This window comes from Scyliorhinus canicula, chromosome 3 (assembly GCF_902713615.1).
Source record: "Scyliorhinus canicula chromosome 3, sScyCan1.1, whole genome shotgun sequence".
NCBI classification, from domain to species: Eukaryota; Metazoa; Chordata; class Chondrichthyes; order Carcharhiniformes; family Scyliorhinidae; genus Scyliorhinus; species Scyliorhinus canicula.
Window position 1 is genome coordinate 47,693,979 of NC_052148.1, and position 21,235 is coordinate 47,715,213.

General features: G+C 53.6%; 1 protein-coding gene across 1 annotated transcript; it reads right to left on the reverse strand.

Annotated features, from left to right (window-relative positions):
* Positions 1-583: 583 nt before the first annotated feature.
* On the reverse strand, positions 584-14,702 carry LOC119962636 (zinc finger protein 2 homolog). Its single transcript, XM_038790500.1, has 2 exons — positions 14,588-14,702; positions 584-2,757 (listed from the first exon to the last, which is right to left on the reverse strand). Exon 2 carries the CDS (start codon positions 2,737-2,739, stop codon positions 1,579-1,581), a length of 1,161 nt encoding a protein of 386 aa, XP_038646428.1. The 5' UTR covers positions 2,740-2,757; positions 14,588-14,702; the 3' UTR covers positions 584-1,578.
* Positions 14,703-21,235: the final 6,533 nt, after the last annotated feature.

Below are 21,235 nucleotides of genomic sequence, written 5' to 3' on the forward strand. Positions count from 1 at the left end.
CTTTTGCTTTATATCTACCTTCCCTCCGCCCTCACATGCTTAAATGTTACACTTCAAACTTTTCCCAGTTCTGATGAAAGATCGTTGACCTGAAACGTTAACTGTTTCTCTCTCCACAGATGCTGGCAGACCTACTGAGTAGCTCAGCATTTTATATTTTGACTTCTAATTTGAGCTGTTGGGCATGGTGTTGCCAAGGGAGGTGCCAATGGCACTGTGGAAGAACAGCCCCTCTTCTGCCCCCAGCATGCATAAAGTTCCAGCCATCCTTATGTGCTCATCTGTAGAAGAGGCTAATCACTTAACTGAGGGGAAAATCCAGTGAATCATTACAGAAACACCATCCTCCAAATATTCACCGTTGAATGTTTTCTTCACTCTGATCACTCGAGTAAATGGGAAGGAAAAAAGTAACTTGTTCTCAATGTTATTATTAGGATCTCAGCAATATGTGACAATGAGTGTGTGAATTATTCATACTGAATAACAGTTTATAGAGACCGGTTTTCAAAACTTTCATTATTCCAAAGGAGAATACTTTGAGTTCCATAAAACTAGAAAAAGTCAATAATGGTTTCTGGTATAGTGTCAAGTTTGGTTTATTTCACGGGAAACATACAATGCTCCCTTAAGTGCAACGTTCCCTAATGAATATTGATACTAGGATATGAAGTCCATTTGCCGACAGCACTTCTATATGAAGGTTTTGCCAAGACTAACTCACTTTTCCGTCGTTTTCCCATGTCATTTCTTGCATTTCGCAACAGTATTCTTAAAAACAGAATGAACAATTTAAAGATAATGACAGACTTGAGGGAAAGTTTGGGGATCTATTTATTCAGCTGCTTTTCCAATATAAACCGACGAAAGATGGTATATGGAAACAAAATGTTTAAAGCAAAGGTGCTGAAGTTCCTTGGCCCACCTGGGGCTCAAATCATGCCTGCGCAGAAAATCTGGCAGCACCAGACTCTGTTGAAGACCGAGCAGCAAACTTTCTGCCCGTCCCTGAAGTCGTGGCAATGAAAAAGGCAGGTCCACTCAGATAACATTATTTGCTGGATTTCTGACAGTTCTCACCACCTGAGCTCTAAATGTGCTGGACACCAGACTGTGAAGCAACAAATTGGGTCCCATTGTAGTGTTCCTGGTTTGGACCTCGTCTTGGAAGACATCAGAAAATTACAGCATGCCAAATTTTAATTAACCCTCTGATGCTAGGGACTGATTCAACACTTGACAGAATCTTTGAAGAAGTGGTTCCACAGATTTTACTCTCGAATGTCACATTAATATAGAGTTCCATAAACAGCTGATACAGTTGTGACGCTTAACTTACTCAAAATTGTCTGAGCCCACAAATTGCGATGCGTCAATATTTCCTTCAAGTCACCCAGTGCAATATCCATTCCATCAAGTTTATGGTACAGGAAAGGAGATTAGGGATATTCGGAAGCAATGTCTCATCCAAATACTGATATTGATCTTGTGTGAAAGAGGGAAGCAAAGGAAGAAGGAAGGGAAGATTACAAGATCTCATATTGCGTCTGTGAAGGTGATGTATCAGATGGAGGAGTTTTACAGCCTTTCCTGCACCTTGTACATTTGAACAGAATCTTTCCTGTACGGATGTCCTGATGGCTCAATCAGTTGATTGCATGACTTGTGTGCACGCTTGAAGCCCTTCTCACACCCAGCACGCTTATGCGGCCACTCTTCTGTGTGCACAGGCTGGTGCTGGAGGAGATTTGATGAGTTCTGGAGAACCTTTCCACATCCAATGCAATGAAAGGGACTGTCACCTGTTTTGACGTGGTGTGTCACTAGCATGCTGGAGCCCTTGAACCTCTTTTCGCACACAGAACATAAGTATGGCCTCTCTCCTGTGTTTGTGTGCTGATACTTCAGCAGGGACGAATGCTGGTTGAACTGCCTGCGTGTGGAACACTGATATGGCTTCTTCACATTATGTGTACGCTTGTGGATCATTAGGTTGTGTGACTGACGGAACATTTTGCTGCAGAAGGTACATTTATACTGCAGCTCTCCCGTATCATTCTGCTGGTGTTTCACCAAACTGGAGTCCTGCTTCAACTCCTTCTCGTGTTCCAATGGTTTCTCTCCGGTGTGCATGCGACGGTGAGACACCAAGTGGCGTGACAGCTGGAATCCCTTCCCACATGTGCCACACTTATAGGGCCTCTTGTCAGCATGTGTTCGCTTGTGCATCACCAACGTTGATGACTGGCTGAACTCTTTTCCACATGTTGAGCATTGAAATGGCTTCTCTCCTGTGTGTGTGCGCTGGTGTGACACTAGATGGTGAGAATAAGTAAACCCTTTGTCACACATGTTGCATTTGAACGGTTTCTCACCACTGTGAATGCGCTTGTGCCGGGATAGATTTGACGAGTCATTGAAACTTTTCCCACAGTCGGAGCATTTGAATGGCTTCTCTCCTGTGTGTGTGATCTCATGTTTACGAAGGCTGGATGGGTGATTGAATTCCTTCTCACAGACACGGCATTTGAAAGGTTTTTCTCCTGTGTGGACCAAGAGGTGCAATTTGAGGTGTGAGTATTTGTTAAAACTCTTACCGCATTCAGAGCAGATAAAGAGCTTCAGTTTATCTCGGGAACGCTGCCGACGATCTGGCCCTTTTGAAAGGTTTAAATTGGTCCCCTTTTGACAGATCTCAGTTGATTGAAGAGCAGAGTCTGATTCCTGTATGTTCTCCATTGGTACTGTCAGAATCTCCTAAACAAGACAGACCACAATTATTGTCTTTCATAAGTTACAATTGTTCCTATTATTACCATTACAGATTAGTGCAGGGCGCTTAATGCATGTTAAGAGTGCTGCCCAATTTTAAAGTGATAAGTGACAGGGGAACTGTTTCACTCATCAGTTGTATTCTTTGTCAATCGTTTTCTTTCCCCCCCACAATCATGGCATTGACCCCTTCTGGAGTATTGTTCTCAGGATACCAGTCATCCTCCGTTATCTTGACAAACCAAGTATCCTACTGAGAATGGCGGCTGCTGCCGCCTTTTAAGTGAGAAGGAAATGAGGGAGTGTGCAGTTTTACACATACACATGACATACACATGACATCAAGCGCACTTTATGTACGTGCTTTTGGTGCCAAATGATGGAGGAGAGCTTCAACCATTTTCTAACTGCTGGCAAGCGAGGCAAAAGAACTGACGATTAATTGTTTTGTTACAAGTGTGACAACTGGAAGATGTTAATAAATTGATTCAAAGATGTAGTTGGCAATTTAGGGGGTAACAGCCTGAGGGTAAAACCGCTAGCACTATATGCCCACAGCTGGCCTGAGTTATAATGTTCCATTCAAACTTAACTCATTAATGGGAATAAACACAATACCCTTGTTCAGCCGGGCTGATTCACTCAAGATCCACTGTCCTCTGGAGACTCTTATTTGACCAGCCATTAGCCGATTAGTCTGTTGGCCTCTTTTGTCCGTAAATTGGAGGTTAGTTGCCTATTCATAGCATGGTCCTGTTCTTTTGTGTAAACAGGGATGGGTAATTAAAAGTCCAGATAGCGGCAGCACGGTGGCACAGTGGTTAGCACTTCTGCCTCACGGCGCCGAGGTCCCAGGTTTGATCCACCTTTGAGGAACTGGGCAGAGCTCAGAGAGATAAAAGAATCCTGTTCAACCAGGTGAGGGGAAGAAAGAGGAGTTGGGGAACTAATCGGGAGGGGTCATGGAAAATTTGCCACAGAGACAGGCTTTCGGACAAGGTCTGAAAATGTCTCACTACCAGCAGGAATGTGTTCTGTAATGCAAGTGTCATTTTTGCTTTTCTGTGTAAGTGGAGTTTGAGAGTTGGGTGTTCATTTTATGTGCAGTTTAATGGAAAATCATGTGTTAGGGTTAAGAGATACATGTAATGTGTGCTCGTTAGGTTAGAAGATTAAAAGTTTAATTTTTTTTCTTTTGTTGCAATAAAGTTTTTATTTGTAAAAATAACCAAGTCCTATTACTCATGCAATCACTCCTGGAGCGAATCAGTCTTTCTGCACAGCTTTAGAAATACAAAGAAATTGTGATTCAGGTTCCGTATCATAGCCACCGTTGGGATCTAGTCTGAGGTCCGTAACACAAGAAAGAGATAGCCAGAGACAGAAATAGTCAGAGTATCTGCTGAAAAATCTCAGGAAAATCCATGGCAGGACAGAGCAATGCTAGTGTTAGCTCTATACAGAGCTCCGGGGCCTCTGATTAACAGCCTACAAAGAAAAAACTTAACTCGGGAACGAAGCAGTATGAATATGATTTCTTGAAGTATGGTTTTGTCAATTGTGCCAATGCAAATAAGGAGGGAAAGCTCATGAGTATTATATGCAGGGAAATACTGGCAAATGAGAGAAGTTTCAGAGTTTGAAAGAGCAGTGGTGGGTGACAGGAGTCAGCTGAGTTACTTACAGCTGTAGCTGGTTAACTGTGCAACTGGTTTAATCCAGTTTCTAAAGTATTGTTTTTGAGGCCTAAAAAAAGGGGAGCTACTCAATGCTGCTTGGCTAAACAAGAATGCTTTTGGAGTTGGGTAAGAAACATGAAATTAGGTGAAACTGGGAGAAGGTGAAGCCAAAGAGATTGAATGCGGATCTCAGATTCAGTTCGGGCAGGAGCGGAGCACTGCTGAGTTCAAACATCAAGTGTAGATTCCGGTTCTCACTGACTTTGCAGTGATGCAATCATGAGTTTATAAAGTTTCTCCTTTTGGGAGAAAGGGATTAACTGAGAAACAGCACAAATAAGTGTAAGTCAGAGCATTATGATAAAGTAATATAAGTAAACAAAGTAGGGTAAGGGAAGCAAAGTTAGCATAAGGGAGAGAATTAAATGGTCTTCTTAGCATAATGTTTGGTAAAAAGGGCTTGTGGGTAGTCAGGGCAGGACAGCTGGCATCTGTGTTATGCTTCTCCTGTGCTGTGTGGCCAATCATGGAAGCTTCAATTGTCCCTGGTGACCATGTGTGCAGGAACTGTGTCCAATTGCAGCTACTGGTTAACCGCATTTCGGAGCTGGAGCTGAGGGTGGATATACTATGGAGCATTGGCAATGCTGAGCAAGACGTGTATAGTACATTCAGTGAGGTGGTCACACCGCAGGTGAGGATTGAACAGACAGAAAAGGCATGGGCGACCAGAAAGGCAGGAGTCCCTGTGGCCATCCCCCTTTCTAAAAGATATTTTGTTTTGAATGTTGTTGTGGGAGATGACTGTATAGGGGAAAGCAGTGGCAGCCAACTTCATGGCACCATAGTGGGTCTGCTACACAAAAGCGGAGGAGGAAGAATGTCAGGGCCATAGTGGTGAGGGATTCAATTATATGGGGAACAGGCAGGCATTTCTGCTGCTGCAAAAGAGACTCTAGGATGGTATGTTGCCTCCCAGGTGCCAAGGTCAGAGATATCATTGAACGGTTGCAGGGCATACTAAAGGAAGAGGGAAAACAGCCAGATAACTGGTAAACATTGGTACCAATGTTATAGGCAGAGAAAGGGATCCTGCAAGCAGAATTTCAGAAGCAAGGAAGTAGATTAAGAAACTGGACCCAGAAGGTAGTCATCTCTGGATTACTTCCGGTGCGACGTGCTAATGAGGATAGAAATAGGAGGTTAGTCCAGATGAATGCGTGGCTGGAGAGATGATGCAAGAGGGAGGGCTTTAGAATTCTGGATCATTGGGACCGTCTTTGGGGACAGTGGGACCTGTACAAGGCAGATGGTTTGCACCTGAATCAAAATTGAACTAATGTCCTTGCAGGGAGGTCTGCTAGTGCTGTAGGGAAGGGTGTAAACTAACTTGGCAGGGGGCTGGGATCCAGAGAGAAGGTTCAGCAGGGATAGATGCACAGCCAAAATTAGAAGAGACATCAAGTGAGTCAGAATTTCTAGACCAGTTAAGTCATTAAGATTGGATGATATTTATTTTAATGCAAGGAGTCTAACGAACAAGGCAGATGAATTGAGGGCACTAATTAAAACTTAGGGGTACAATGTCATTGCTGTCACTAAGACATGGTTGAGAGTGGGGCAGGATTGGGTATAGAAATTAGGGAGAAGGATGGTGATAAATGTTTTTTAAAAAATTATTTTTATCAAAACATAATTTTTGCATAACCGTTAACATCATTTAACGCAAGGTAAACGGTAACATTATATACAGAAAAAAGAACAAGAATATGTAACATACCTCCCCCCCCCCCCCCCCCGACATTCAGTGCTCTCCTAGAAAGTCGAGGAACGGCTGCCACCTCCGAGAAAACCCCGTCATGGACCCTCTCAAGGCAAACTTTATTTTCTCGAGACTGAGAAACCCAGCCATGTCACCAATCCAGGTTTCTACACTCGGGGGCTTCGAGTCCCTCCACATTAAAAGGATCCGTCTCCGGGATATCAGGGAGGCAAAGGCCAATACGTCGGCCTCTTTCGCTTCCTGAACTCCCTGATCGTCTGACACACCAAAGATCGCTATCTCTGGACTCGGCACCACCCGCGTGCCTAAGATCTTGGACATTGCCTTAGCAAATCCCTGCCAGAATCCCTTAAGAGCTGGGCACGCCCAGAACATATGGATATGGTCTGCTGGGTTTCCCGCACACCTCGCACATTTATCCTCAACCCCAAAGAGCTTGCTCATCCTGGTTGCCGTCATGTGTGCTCGATGGACCACCTTAAACTGGATTAAGATAAGCCTGGCACATGATGATGAGTAATTAACACTGTTTAGGGCGTCTGCCCACAGGCCCGCATCCAGCTCCCCACATAGCTCCTCCTCCCACTTGCCCTTAAGTTCCCCCACTAGGGCGTCCTCCGTCTCCTGTAGTTCCTGGTAGATGTCCGATACCTTCCCCTCCCCTACCCAGGTGCCGGAGACCACCCTAGCTTGTATCCTGCATGGGTGTAGCAACGGAAATGTCACCACCTGTTTTTTAAAGCGTGTACCTGAAGGCATTTCCAGGGGGCAAATTGAATTCCCCTCCAGCACTTTCAAGCTGGGAATAGTTCTGTCTCTGAACAGGTCCCCCATCTCTTTAATAACTGCCCTATGCCAGCTTTGAAACCCTCCGTCTGATGGTGATAAATGTTAAGAGATTAACATACACAAAGAGGAAGTTCTGAGTGGTCTGGCAGACTTAAAAGTAGACAAAACTCCAGAGCCAGATGAAATGCATCCCAGGCTGTTGAGTGAACCAATGGAGGAAATAACAGGGACGCTGGCAATAATTTTCAATTCCTCTCTGGCCACAGGAGAGGTGCCGGAGGGCTGGCAGACTGCTGTTGTGGTACCATTATTATAGAAGGGACGAAGGGATAAACCAGGAAACTACAGGTCAGTCAGTCTAACCTCAGTGATGGGGGGGAACTATTGGAAGCAATTCTGAGAGTCAGAATTAATCTGCATTTGGAGAGGCAGGGATTAATGAAGAACAGTCAGCCTGGTTTTGTTGAGGGGAGGTCATGCCTGACCAACCTGACTGAATTGTTCAAAGAGGTAACCAGGTGTGTAGGAGGGAAATGCCAGATGAATGTTTCAACCGACTGCAGCTGGTGATCTGAAAGAGACCAACATTTAATTTTTCATCCACTTAGACTTCTGCAAGGCTGTTGCTAATGTCCCACACAGGAGACTAATAGTGAAGGTAAGAGCCCATGGAATCCAAGGAAATTTGGCAAATTGGAACCAGAAGTGGCTGAGTGGCAGGAAGCAGAGTGCGATAGTTGAGGGTTTTTCTGACTGGAGGCCTATGTCCAGTAAGGTCTCGCAGGGATCAGTGTTGGGGCCCTTGCTGTTTGTGCATAATGATTTAGACATGAATATGGAAAGGTTGATCAGCAAGTTTGTGGATGATATGAAAATTGGTGGGGTGGTACATAGTGAGGAGGATAGCCTTAGATTACAGGAGTATATAGATGGGCTGGTCAGATGGGTTGATCAGTGGCAAATGGAATTCAATCCGGATAACTGTGAGGTGATGTACTTGGGCAGGACAAACAAGGTAAGGGAATACATGTTAAACGGCAGAGCCCTGGGGATGATCAGAGTAACCTTGGTGTGCATGAAAACCGGTCCCTGAAGGTAGCAGCGCAAGCAGGTGGACGTCGTTGTTAAGAGGGCATATGGCATACTTGCCTTTATTAGCCGAGGCATAGAGTTTAAGAACTGGTAGGTTATGCTCGAACTGTATAAAACATTGGTTCTGCCATATAATGTTCAGCAGGTTGGTTCAAAGCGCAGAGGAGCAATAGTCATAGGGGACTCTATAGTCAGGGGCACAGATAGGCGCTTCTATGTAAAAGAGCTTTGACACAGAGTCATTAGACTCAAAATGTTAGCTCTTTTCTCTCCCTACAGATGCTGCCAGACTTGCTGAGATTTTCCAGCATTTTCCCTTTTGTTTTAGCCGCTTCTGTGGATGTGATAGACTCCAGGATGGTATGTTGCCTACCTGGTGCCAGGATCCAGGATGTCTCAGAACGAGTAGCGGGCATCCTGAAGGGGGAGGGCAAACAGGCAGAGGTCATTGTACATATTGGTACTAACGACATAGGCAGGAAGGGGCACGAGGTCCTGCAGCAGGAGTTCAGTGAGGCTAGAAATAGGAAGATAGAGCAGCTAAACATGTGGCTAAACAGCTGGTGTAGGAGGGAGAGTTTCCGTTATCTGGACCACTGGGAGCTCTTCCGGGGCAGGTGTGACCTGTATAAGGACGGGTTGCACCTAAACTGGAGGCGCATAAATATCCTGGTCGCGAGTTATGCTAGTGTCACACGGGAGGGTTTAAACTAGTATGGCAGGGGGGTGGGTACCGGAGCAATAGATCAGAAGGTGAAAGCATTGAGGGAGAACTAGGGAATAGGGCCAGTATGGCTCGGAGGCAGAGCAGACAGGGAGGTGTTGTTGAAAACAGCGGGTCTGGTGGCCTGAAGTGCATATGTTTTAATGCAAGAAGTATTACGGGTAAGACAGATGAACTTAGAGCTTGGATTAGTACTTGGAACTATGATGTTGTTGCCATTAGAGTCCTGGTTGAGGGAAGGACAGGATTGGCAGCGAAACATTCCAGGATTTAGATGTTTCAGGCGGAATAGAGGGGGATGTAAAAGGGGTGGCGGAGTTGCGCTACTGGTTAGGGAGAATATCACAGCTGTACTACGGGAGGACACCTCAGAGGGCAGCGAGGCTATATGGGTAGAGATCAGGAATAAGAAGGGTGCAGTCACAATGTTGGGGGTTTACTACAGGACACCCAACAGCCAGCGGGAGATAGAGGCAGGAGATAGAGGAGCAGATAGGTAGACAGATTTTGGAAAGGAGTAAAAACAACAGGGTTGTTGTGATGGGAGACTTCAACTTCCCCAATATTGACTCGGACTCACTTAGTGCTAGGGGCTTGGACGGTGCAGAGTTTGTAAGGAGCATCCAGGAGGGCTTCTTAAAACAATATGTAGATAGTCCAACTAGGGAAGGGGCTGTGCTGGACCTGGTATTGGGGAATGAGCCTGGCCAGGTGGTAGAAGTTTCAGTAGGGGAGCATTTCGGTAACAGTGACCACAATTCATTAAGTTTTAAATTGCTGGTGGACAAGGATAAGAGTAGTCCTAAATTGGGGGAAGGCTAATTATAACAATATTAGGCGGGAACGGAAGAACCTAGATTGGGGTGGATGTTTGAGGGTAAATCAACATCTGACATGTGGGAGGCTTTCAAATGTCAGTTGAAAGAAATTCAGGACAGGCATGTTCCTGTGCGGAAGAAGGATAAATACAAATTTCGGGAACCTTGGATAACTAGAGATATTGTAGGCCTCGTCAAAAAGAAAAACGAGGCATTTGTCAGGCCTAGAAGGCTGGGAACAGATGAAGCCGGTGTGGAATATAAGGAAAGTGGGAAGGAACTTAAGCAAGGAGTCAGGAGGGCTAAAAGGGGTCACGAAAAGTCATTGGCAAATCAGATTAAGGAAAATCCCAAGGCTTTTTACACGGACATAAAAAGCAAGAGGGTAGCCAGGGAAAGAGTTGGCCCACTGAAGGTTACGCAAGGGAACCTATGTGCGGAGCCAGAGGAAATGGGCGAGGTACTAAATGAATACTTTGCATCAGTATTCATCAAAGAGAAGGGCAGCACGGTAGCATTGTGGATAGCACAATGGCTTCACAGCTCCAGGGTCCCAGGTTCGATTCCGGCTTGGGTCACTGTCTGTGCGGAGTCTGCACATCCTCCCCGTGTGTGCGTGGGTTTCCTCCGGGTGCTCCGGTTTCCTCCCACAGTCCAAAGATGTGCAGGTTAGGTGGATTGGCCATGATAAATTGCCCTTAGTGTCCAAAATTGCCCTTAGTGTTGGGTGGGGTTACTGGGTTATTGGGATAGGGGGAGGTGTTGACCTTGGGTAGTGTGCTCTTTCCAAGAGCCGGTGCAGACTCGATGGGCCGAATGGCCTCCTTCTGCACTGTAAATTCCATGATAAGAAGGAATTGGTGGATGTTGAGTCTGGAGAAGGGTGTGTAGATAGCCTGGGTCACATTGAGATCCAAAAAGACGAGGTGTTGGGCATGATGAAAAATATTACGGTAGATAAGTCCCCAGGGCCTGATGGGATCGACCCCAGAATACTGAAGGAGGCGAGAGAGGAAATTGCTGAGGCCTTGACAGAAATCTTTGGATCCTCACTGTCTTCAGGTGATGTCCCGGAGGACTGGAGAATAGCCAATGTTATTCCTATGTTTAAGAAGGGTAGCAAGGATAATCCAGGGAACTACAGGCCAGTGAGCCTTATGTCAGTGGTAGGGAAATTACTGGAGAGAATTCTTCGAGACAGGATCTACTCCCATTTGGAAGCAAATGAACGTATTAGCGAGAGGCAGCATGGCTTTGTGAAAGGGAGGTCATGTCTCACTAAGTTGATAGAGTTTTTCGAAGAGGTCACAGAGGATTGATGGAGGTAGGGCAGTGGATGTTGTCTATATGGACTTCAGTAAGGCCTTTGACAAAGAACAAAGAAAATTACAGCACAGGAACAGGCCCTTCGGCCCTCCCAGCCTGCGCCGATCCAGATCCTTTATCTAAACCTGTTGCCTATTTTCCAAGGTCTACTTCTCTCTGTTCCCCACCCGTTCATATATCTGGCCAGATGCATCTTAAATGATGCTATCGTGCCCGCCTCTACCACCTCCGCTGGCAAAGCATTCCAGGCATCCACCACCCTCTGCGTAAAAAACTTTCCACGCACATCTCCCTTAAACTTTTCCCCTCTCACCTTGAAATCGTGACCCCCTTGTAATTGACACCCCCACTCTTGGAAAAAGCTTGTTGCTATCCACCCTGTCCATACCTCTCAATTTTGTAGACCTCAATCAGGTCTCCCCTCAACCTCCGTCTTTCAAATGAAAACAATCCTAATCTACTCAACCTTTCTTCATAGCTAGCACCCTCATGGCAGACTAGTACAAAAGGTGAAGTCACACGGGATCAGGGGTGAGCTGGCAAGATGGATACAGAACTGGCTAGGTCATAGAAGGCAGAGAGTAGCAATGGAAGGGTGCTTTTCTGATTGGAGGGCTGTGACTAGTGGTGTTCCGCAGGGATCAGTGCTGGGACCGTTGCTGTTCGTAGTATATATAAATGATTTAGAGGAAAATGTAACCGGTCTGATTAGTAAGTTTGCAAATGACACAAAGATTGGTGGAATTGCGGATAGCGATGAGGACTGTCAGAGGATTGTTTGGAGACTTGGGCGGAGAGATGGCAGATGGAGTTTAATCCGGACAAATGTGAGGTAATGCATTTTGGAAGGTCTAATGCAGGTAGGGAATATACAGTGAATGGTAGAATCCTTAAGAATATTGACAGTCAGAGAGATCTAGGTGTACAGGTTCACAGGTCACTGAAAGGGGCAACACAGGTGGAGAAGGTAGTCAATAAGGCATACGGCATGTTCGCCTTCATTGGCCAGGGCATTGAGTATAAGAATTGGCAAGTCATGTTGCAACTCTATAGAACCTTAGTTGTGCCACACTTGGAGTATAGTGTTCAATTCTGGTCGCCACACTACCAGGAGGATGTGGAGGCTTTAGAGAGGGTGCAGAAGAGATTTACCAGGATGTTGCCTGGTATGGAGGGCATTAGCTATGAGGAACGGTTGAATAAACTTGGTTTGTTCTCAGTGGAACGACGGAGGTTGAAGGGCGACCGGATATAGGTCTACAAAATTATGAGGGGCATAGACAGAGTGGATAGTCAGAGGCTTTTTCCCAGGGTAGAGGGGTCAATTACTAGGGGGCATAGGTTTAAGGTGCGAGGGGCAGGGTTGAGAGGAGATGTGCGAGGCAGGTTTTTTTTACACAGAGGGTAGTGGGTGCCTGGAACTTGCTGCCGGAGGAGATGGTGGAAGCAGGGACGATAGTGACATTTAAGGGGCATCTTGACAAACACATGAATAGGATGGGAATAGAGGGATACAGACTCAGGAAGTGTAGAAGATTTTAGTTTAGGTGGGCAGCATGGTCGGCACAGGATTGGAGGGCCAAAGGGCCTGTTCCTGTGCTGTACTTTCCTTTGTTCTTTATATCTAGAGTATTGTTCTGGAATCCACATGATAAGTAAAGCTGCCTTGGGCCCAGCTGACCATAGGCTGCTTTCCCCTTTGACAGGGAGAGCTGACTGGTGGAGTTTGAACCTGAGGATCACACCTCAGGTGAGGGGCAAGGTTGAGAAGGCAGGCCTTCGTGAACAACCCCAACCTGTACGGGAATTGAACTCGCGCAGTTGGCCTCGCTCTGCATCACAAACCTGATGTCCAGTTAATTGAGCTAAACCGGCCCCAATCCACATTATAGGAGGGATCTGACAGCACTTGAAAGGGGGCAGAGGTTTACCAGGATGTTGCCTGGGCTGGAGAGTTTTAGCTATGAAGAGAAATTGGATAGACTGGGATTGTTTTCCTGCAGAGGAGACTAAGGGGGAACATGATGAGATGTATAAAATTATACGGGGCATAGACAGAGTAGACAGGAACACACTTTTTCCCTTGGTGGAGGGATCAATGACCAGGGGCACAGATTTGTTATGAGGTTTAGAGGGATGTCAGGCAAAACCTTTCTCCCCCAAAGGGTGGTGGGATTATGGAATTCGCTGCCTGAAAGGATGGTTGAAGGTAGAGACCCTCGTAACATTTAAGAAGTATTTAGATGTGCACTTGCGATGCCAAGGCACACAAGGGCAGCACGGTAGCACAGTGGTAGCGCTTTTGCTTCACAGCTCCGGGCTCCCAGGTTCAATTCCCGGCTTGGGTCACTGACTGTGTGGAGTCTGCACGTTCTCTCAGTGTCTGCGTGGCTTTCCTCCGGGTGCTCTGGTTTCTTCCCACAGTCTAAAGATGTGCATGTTAGGTGGATTGGCCATACTAAATTGTCCTGAGTGTCCAAAAAGGTTAGGTGGGGTTACTGGGTTAGGGTGGAGATGTAGGCTTAAGTGGGGGCTTGAGTAGGGTGCTCTTTCCAAGGGCTGGTGCAGACTTGATGGGCTGAATGGCCTCCTTCTCCACTGTAAATTCTATGATTCTATAAGGCGGCAAAGTTCTGGAAAATGGGGTTAGAATAGTAAGGTGGTTGTTTTTGACTGGCGCAGACACAATGGGTCGAAGGGTGTTTTCTGTGCTGTAAACCTCTAATAATAATCGTTATTCGTGTCAGAAGTAAGCTTTCATTTACACTGCAATGACATTACGGTGAAAAACCCCTAGTCGCTACATTCCGGCGCCTGTTCGGGTACAGAGGGAGAATTTAGAATGTCCAATTCACGTAACAGCCCGTCTTTTGGGGCTTGTGGGAGGAAACTGGAGCATCCGAAGGAAACCCACGCAGACACGGGGAGAACCTGCAGGCTCCACACAGACAGTGACCCAAGCTGGGAATTGAACCTGGGTTCCTGGTGCTGTGAACCAACAGTGCTACCCATTGTGCTGCCCTATGACTCTAAAGCAAGAAAGCACAAAACCAGCTTCTCGGAACAATGAAGTACAGTCTTGTTGCCAACATCAGCCACATCCCAAGAGCAAATTAATTTTAAAAAATATGCACACATCCATTCCGCATCCCAGGAACAATAAAGTGATGATGGTGCATGTGTGTTTTGTAGGGTGTGGGATATCTGTGGGTACAGATACATTCAGCTACATGAGTAGGGGAACTCCCTGACCATTGCACTGGGTAGACGGGGTCTGGCCTGAAGGTCTCAATGGGGAAGGTGTGGGTCCGCCGATAGGGCCACAATCCCTCTTAGTGCTGCCCTGAGGCCCAAGCCCAGTGTTCGGGCCCGGCAAAGTTCCACCGACTGCGGCAAAGTGAACGGTTTGTGACCTCCCCTCGGTCCGACCCCATTTAATTTCCCGGCCAAAGTGCCCGGGAAGCGGTTAAAATGGCGGAGCCAGCAAACTGCCAGATGGTGGAGACCAGACCCGGGTGCAAATTAATAACATCTTTAAACGGCCGTCCCCGAATACACATCGCTGCCCCCCAAACCCCTCGGTGTGGACGGAGAGCTCACTTACCCCGGGACGCGGTGCTGCTGATTGAAGATGGACAACCAACCGAGCCCTTTGTCGCCGCCTCCCCCTCGGCACGCAGCAGCTCGGCCTGGCTGCGCGCGCATGCGGCCCGACTGGGCTCCGCAGATTGAGGGGGACGGCCCGGGGAGTGAGGGGGACGGCCCGGGGAGTGAGGGGGACGGCCCGGGGAGTGAGGGGGGCGGCCCGGGCAGTGAGGGGGGCGGCCCGGGCAGTGAGGGGGGCGGCCCGGGCAGGCTGTCTGGCCTGGGTGCAGGCTGGGCAGTCCGGGGACTGAGGGGACAGCCCGGGGAGTGAGGGGGACGGCCCGGGGAGTGAGGGGGGGCGGCCCGGGGAGTGAGGGGGGGGGCGGCCCGGGGAGTGAGGGGGGGGCGGCCCGGGGAGTGAGGGGGGGGGCGGCCCGGGGAGGGAGGGGGGGGCGGCCCGGGGAGTGAGGGGGGGGCGGCCCGGGGAGTGAGGGGGGGGCGGCCCGGGGAGTGAGGGGGGGGCGGCCCGGGGAGTGAGGGGGGGGGCGGCCCGGGGAGTGAGGGGGGGGGCGGCCCGGGGGGTGAGGGGGGGGGGCGGCCCGGGGAGTGAGGGGGGGGGCGGCCCGGGGAGTGAGGGGGGGGGCGGCCCGGGGAGTGAGGGGGGGGGGCGGCCCGGGGAGTGAGGGGGGGGGCCCGGGGAGTGAGGGGGGGGGGGGGCGGCCCGGGGAGTGAGGGGGGGGGGCGGCCCGGGGAGTGAGGGGGGGGGGCGGCCCGGGGAGTGAGGGGGGGGGGCGGCCGGGGAGTGAGGGGGGGGGGCGGCCCGGGGAGTGAGGGGGGGGGGCGGCCGGGGAGGGGGGGGGGGGGGGGCGGCCGGGGGGGGGAGGGGGGGGGGCGGCCCGGGGAGTGAGGGGGGGGGGGGCGGCCGGGGGAGGGGGGGGGGGGCCCGGGGAGTGAGGGGGGGGGGCGGCCCGGGAGTGAGGGGGGGGGGCGGCCCGGGGAGTGAGGGGGGGGGGCGGCCGGGGAGTGAGGGGGGGGGGCGGCCGGGAGTGAGGGGGGGGGGCGGCCGGGGAGTGAGGGGGGGGGGCGGCCGGGGAGTGAGGGGGGGGGGCGGCCCGGGGAGTGAGGGGGGGGGGCGGCCGGGGAGTGAGGGGGGGGGGCGGCCCGGGAGGAGGGGGGGGGGCGGCCGGGGAGTGAGGGGGGGGGGCGGCCCGGGGAGTGGGGGGGGGGGGCGGCCCGGGGAGTGAGGGGGGGGGGCGGCCGGGGAGTGAGGGGGGGGGGGCGGCCGGGGAGTGAGGGGGGGGGGCGGCCCGGGGAGTGAGGGGGGGGGGCGGCCCGGGGAGTGAGGGGGGGGGGCGGCCCGGGGGGGGAGGGGGGGGGGGGGCCCGGGGAGTGAGGGGGGGGGGCGGCACGGGGAGTGAGGGGGGGGGGCCCGGGGAGTGAGGGGGGGGGGCGGCCCGGGGAGTGAGGGGGGGGGCGGCCCGGGGAGTGGGGGGGGGGGGGCGGGGAGGGGGGGGGGGCGGCCGGGAGTGGGGGGGGGGGGCCGGGGAGGAGGGGGGGGGCGGCCCGGGGAGTGGGGGGGGGGGCGGCCCGGGGAGTGAGGGGGGGGGGCGGCCCGGGGAGTGAGGGGGGGGGGGCGGCCCGGGGAGTGAGGGGGGGGGGCGGCCGGGGGGGGGGGGGGGGGGGCGGGCCCGGGGAGTGGGGGGGGGGGGCGGCCGGGGAGTGAAGGGCGGGCGGGGGGGGGGGGAGTGAAGGGCGGGGGGGGGGGAGTGAAGGGCGGGCGGGGGGGGGGGAGTGAAGGGCGGGGGGGGGGGGGAGTGAAGGGCGGGCGGGGGGGGGGGGGAAGGAAGGGCGGCGGGGGGGGGGAGTGAAGGGCGGGCGGGGGGGGGGGAGTGAAGGGCGGGCGGGGGGGGGGGGAGTGAAGGGCGGGCGGGGGGGGGGGAGTGAAGGGCGGGCGGGGGGGGGGGGGGAGTGAAGGGCGGGCGGGGGGGGGAGTGAAGGGCGGGGGGGGGGAGTGAAGGGCGGGCGGGGGGGGGGGGAGTGAAGGGCGGGCGGGGGGGGGGGGAGGGAAGGGCGGGCGGGGGGGGGGGGGAGTGAAGGGCGGGGGGGGGGGGAGTGAAGGGCGGGGGGGGGGGAGTGAAGGGCGGCGGGGGGGGGGGAGTGAAGGGCGGGCGGGGGGGGGGGAGTGAAGGGCGGGCGGGGGGGGGGAGGGAGGGGGGGGGGCGGGCGGGAGGGGGGGGGGGGGCGGCCCGGGGAGTGAGGGGGGGGGCGGCCCGGGGAGTGAGGGGGGGGGCGGCCCGGGGAGTGAGGTGGGGGGGGGCGGGGAGTGAGGGGGGGGCGGCCCGGGGAGTGAGGGGGGGGGGCGGCCGGGGAGTGAGGGGGGGGGGCGGCTCCGGGGAGTGAGGGGGGGGGGCGGCCCGGGGAGTGAGGGGGGGGGCGGCCCGGGGAGTGAGGGGGGGGGGCGGCCCGGGGGGTGAGGGGGGGGGGCGGCCGGGGAGTGAGGGGGGGGGGGCGGCCCGGGAGTGAGGGGGTGGGCGGCCCGGGGACGTGAGGGGGGGGGCGGCCCGGGGAGTGAGGGGTGGGGGCGGCCCGGGGAGTGAGGGGGGGGGCGGGCCCGGGGAGTGAGGGGGGGGGCGGCCCGGGGAGTGAGGGGGGGGGCGGCCCGGGGACGTGAGGGGGGGGGCGGCCCGGGGAGTGAGGGGGGGGGCGGCCCGGGGAGTGAGGGGGGGGGCGGCCCGGGGAGTGAGGGGGGGGGCGGCCCGGGGAGTGAGGGGGGGGGCGGCCCGGGGAGTGAGGGGGGGGGCGGCCCGGGGAGTGAGGGGGGGGGCGGCCCGGGGAGTGAGGGGGGGGCGCCCGGGGAGTGAGGGGGGGGCGGCCCGGGGAGTGAGGGGGGGGGCGGCCCGGGGAGTGAGGGGGGGGGCGGCCCGGGGAGTGAGGGGGGGGGCGGCCCGGGGAGTGAGGGGGGGGGCGGCCCGGGGAGTGAGGGGGGGGGCGGCCCGGGGAGTGAGGGGGGGGGCGGCCCGGGGAGTGAGGGGGGGGGCGGCCCGGGGAGTGAGGGGGGGGCGGCCCGGGGAGTGAGGGGGGGGCGGCCCGGGGAGTGAGGGGGGCGGCCCGGGCAGGCTGTCTGGCCTGGGGGCAGGCTGGGCAGTCCGGGGACTGAGGGGACAGCCCGGGGAGTGAGGGGCTGGCTGTCCGGCACAGGGAGTGAGGGGCAGCCCGGGCAGTGAGAGACAGCCTGGTGAGTGAGGTGCAGGCTGTCCGGCACGGGGAGTGAGGGACAGGTTGTCTGACCCGGGGAGTGAGGGGCAGGCTGTCCGACCCGGGGAGTGAGGGGCAGGTTGTCTGACCCGGGGAGTGGGGGCAGGTTGTCCGGCCCGGGGAGTGAGGGATAGGCTGTCTGGCCCGGGGAGTGAGGAGCAGCTTCTACAGCCCGGGGAGTGAGGAGCAGCCTCTCCAGCCCGGGGAGTGAGGAGCAGCCTCTCCAGCCCGGGGAGTGAGGAGCAGCCTCTCCAGCCCGGGGAGTGAGGAGCAGCCTCTCCAGCCCGGGGAGTGAGGAGCAGCCTCTCCAGCCCGGGGAGTGAGGAGCAGCCTCTCCAGCCCGGGGAGTGAGGAGCAGCCTCTCCAGCCCGGGGAGTGAGGAGCAGCCTCTCCAGCCCGGGGAGTGAGGAGCAGCCTCTCCAGCCCGGGGAGTGAGGAGCAGCCTCTCCAGCCCGGGGAGTGAGGAGCAGCCTCTCCAGCCCGGGGAGTGAGGAGCAGCCTCTCCAGCCCGGGGAGTGAGGAGCAGCCTCTCCAGCCCGGGGAGTGAGGAGCAGCCTCTCCAGCCCGGGGAGTGAGGAGCAGCCTCTCCAGCCCGGGGAGTGAGGAGCAGCCTCTCCAGCCCGGGGAGTGAGGAGCAGCCTCTCCAGCCCGGGGAGTGAGGAGCAGCCTCTCCAGCCCGGGGTGTGAGGAACAGCCTCTCCTGCCCGGGGAGTGAGGCGCAGCCCGGGGAGTGAGGGACATCCTCTCCAGCCCGGGGAGTGAGGGACAGCCTCCAGCCCGGGGAGTGAGGGACAGCCTCTCCAGCCCGGGGAGTGAGGGGCAGCCTCTCCAGCTTGGGCAGTGAGGAGCAACGTCTCCAGCCTGGGGAGTGAGGGGCAACGTCCCCCCCCGCCGCCAATACCTTCCTCTCACCTTAAAATTATGTCCCCTCGTGAGTGATAGCCATTTCCGCCCTGGGAAAGAGTCTGTGGCCATCCACTCTATCCATGCGGGCAGCAGGGTAGCATGGTGGTTAGCATAAATGCTTCACAGCTCTAGGGTCCCAGGTTCGATTCCCGGCTGGGTCACTGTCTGTGTGGAGTCTGCACGTCCTCCCCCTGTGTGCGTGGGTTTCCTCCGGGTGCTCCGGTTTCCTCCCACAGTCCAAAGATGTGCGGGTTAGGTGGATTGGCCATGCTAAATTGCCCGTAGTGTCCTACAACAAGTAAGGTTAAGGGGGGGTTGTTGGGTTACGGGTATAGGGTGGATACGTGGGTTTGAGTAGGGTGATCATGGCTCGGCACAACATTGAGGGCCGAAGGGCCTGTTCTGTGCTGTACTGTTCTATGTTCTATGCCTCTCATCAGCTTGTACTCCTCTATCAAGTCACCCCTCTTCCTTCTTTGCTCCAGTGAGAAAAGCCCTAGCTCCCTCAATCTTTCTTCATAAGATATGCCCTCCATTCCAGGCAGCATCCTGGTAAATCTCCTCTGTATCCTCTCCAAAACATCCATATCCTATAATGAGGCAACCAGAATTGGACACAATATTCCAAGTGTTGTCTAACTAGGGTTTTATAAAGCTGCAGCAAAACCTTGCGGCTCTTAAACTCAATCACCTGTTAATGAAAGCCAACACACCATACATCTTCTTAACAACTCTATCAACCTGGGTGGCAACTTTGAGGGATCTATGAACGTGAACCCCAAGATCCCTCCGTTCCTCCACACTTCCAAAAATCCTGCCTTCAACCCTGTATTCAGCATTCAAATTCAACCTTCCAAAATGAATCACTTCACATTTATCTAGGTTGAACTACATCTGCCACTTCTCAGCCCAGCTCTACATCCTGTCAATGTCCTGTTGTAACTGGCAACAGCCCTCAACACTATCTACAACTCCACCAACCTATGTGTCATCAGCAAACGTACTAACCCACCCTTCCACTTGCTCATCCAAGTCATTTATAAAAACCACAAAGACCAGAGGTCCCAGAACAGATCCCTGCGGTACACCACTGGTCACTGACCTCCAGGCGGAATACTTTCCATCCACTACCACTCACTGTTTTCTTTCGGCCAGCCAATTCTGTATCCAGACAGCCAAATTTCCCTGTATCCAATGCCCCCTGACTTTCTGAATGAGCCTACCATGGGGAACCTTATCAAATGCCTCACTGAAATCCATATACACCACATCCACTGCCCGACCTTCATCAGTTTGTCTCGTCACATCCTCAAAGAATTCAATGAGGCTTGTGAGGCAGGACCTGCCCCTCACAAAGCCATGCTGACCTTTAATCAAACTATGTTTTTCTAAATAATCATAAATCCTATCTCTCAGAATCCTTTCCAATATTTTGCTCACCACAGACTAAACACTGATGGGTCTGTAATTCCCAAATTAACAGTGCCACACCCCCTCCTCTTTTACCTCCCTCCCTATTCTCTTTCTTGAACAGGGGATCAACATTCGCCTCCCTCCAATATATCCAGTATATTCCGTCAGGCCCAGGAGACTTATCTATCCTGATGCTTTTCAAAATCCTCCTCCTTAATATCAACCTGCTTGAGTCTGTTAACCCAGGCATTGTCAAACTCTGGGGCGCGACCCGCAGGTGGGTCGCGGGCAGGTGTCGGGAGGGTCGCAGAGCCGTCTGTCGTGGCGCTCCCGATCGCGCAAATCTGGGCCCAACAGCCGCAGCAGCAGGCTAATAATGCCGGCTGCAAGCAGCCTTCAGAATGGCCGCAAGCATGTAAAAGAAATGCGCCCGCACTGCGCATGCGTGCCACATCATCGGCACACATGTGCTAAGCTATGCGCACCGATGATCGGGCAGCATGCGCAGTGCGGCTGCTTTTTTAAAAAACGGTTGCAGCTTTTTGTTTTACAAGTTCGGGGAGGTTTTATTCATTTGTTTTGTTCATTTAATATTTTGTTTTTTATTCATTTTTTTTTTACATGTTCGGTTTGGGGGGGGGGGTTTATTTTATAAAATTTTACTGGGAAAAAATGCAGAACTTTGGACAGATGGAGACTCCATACTTTCCGACACTGGAAGGCTTCACCTTCATCCAACAGGTTCCATTGGAGGAGCGTGTACGAGGGCCAAAGGGACCCAAAACCATTTCCTCCATTTTTGTCAGCAGCAAACAAGGTAAGAGAAAATGATGGGTCATGCAGGTCGGCCAGGTTGGGTCCCGAAGGTTGGCTGGTTGGTAAAAATGGGTCCCCGGAAAAAAGTTTGAAGAACACTGTATTAACCTGGTTCACACTGTTCTCATGAGCCACAAGGTCCCTCGCTAGTGAATACTGAAGCAAAATATTCATATAGGGCCTCCCCATCTCCTCAGACTCTAGGCATAAGTTCCCTCCACTATCCCTGATCAGCCCTACTCTCACCATGATCATCCTCTTATTTCTCACATAAGTA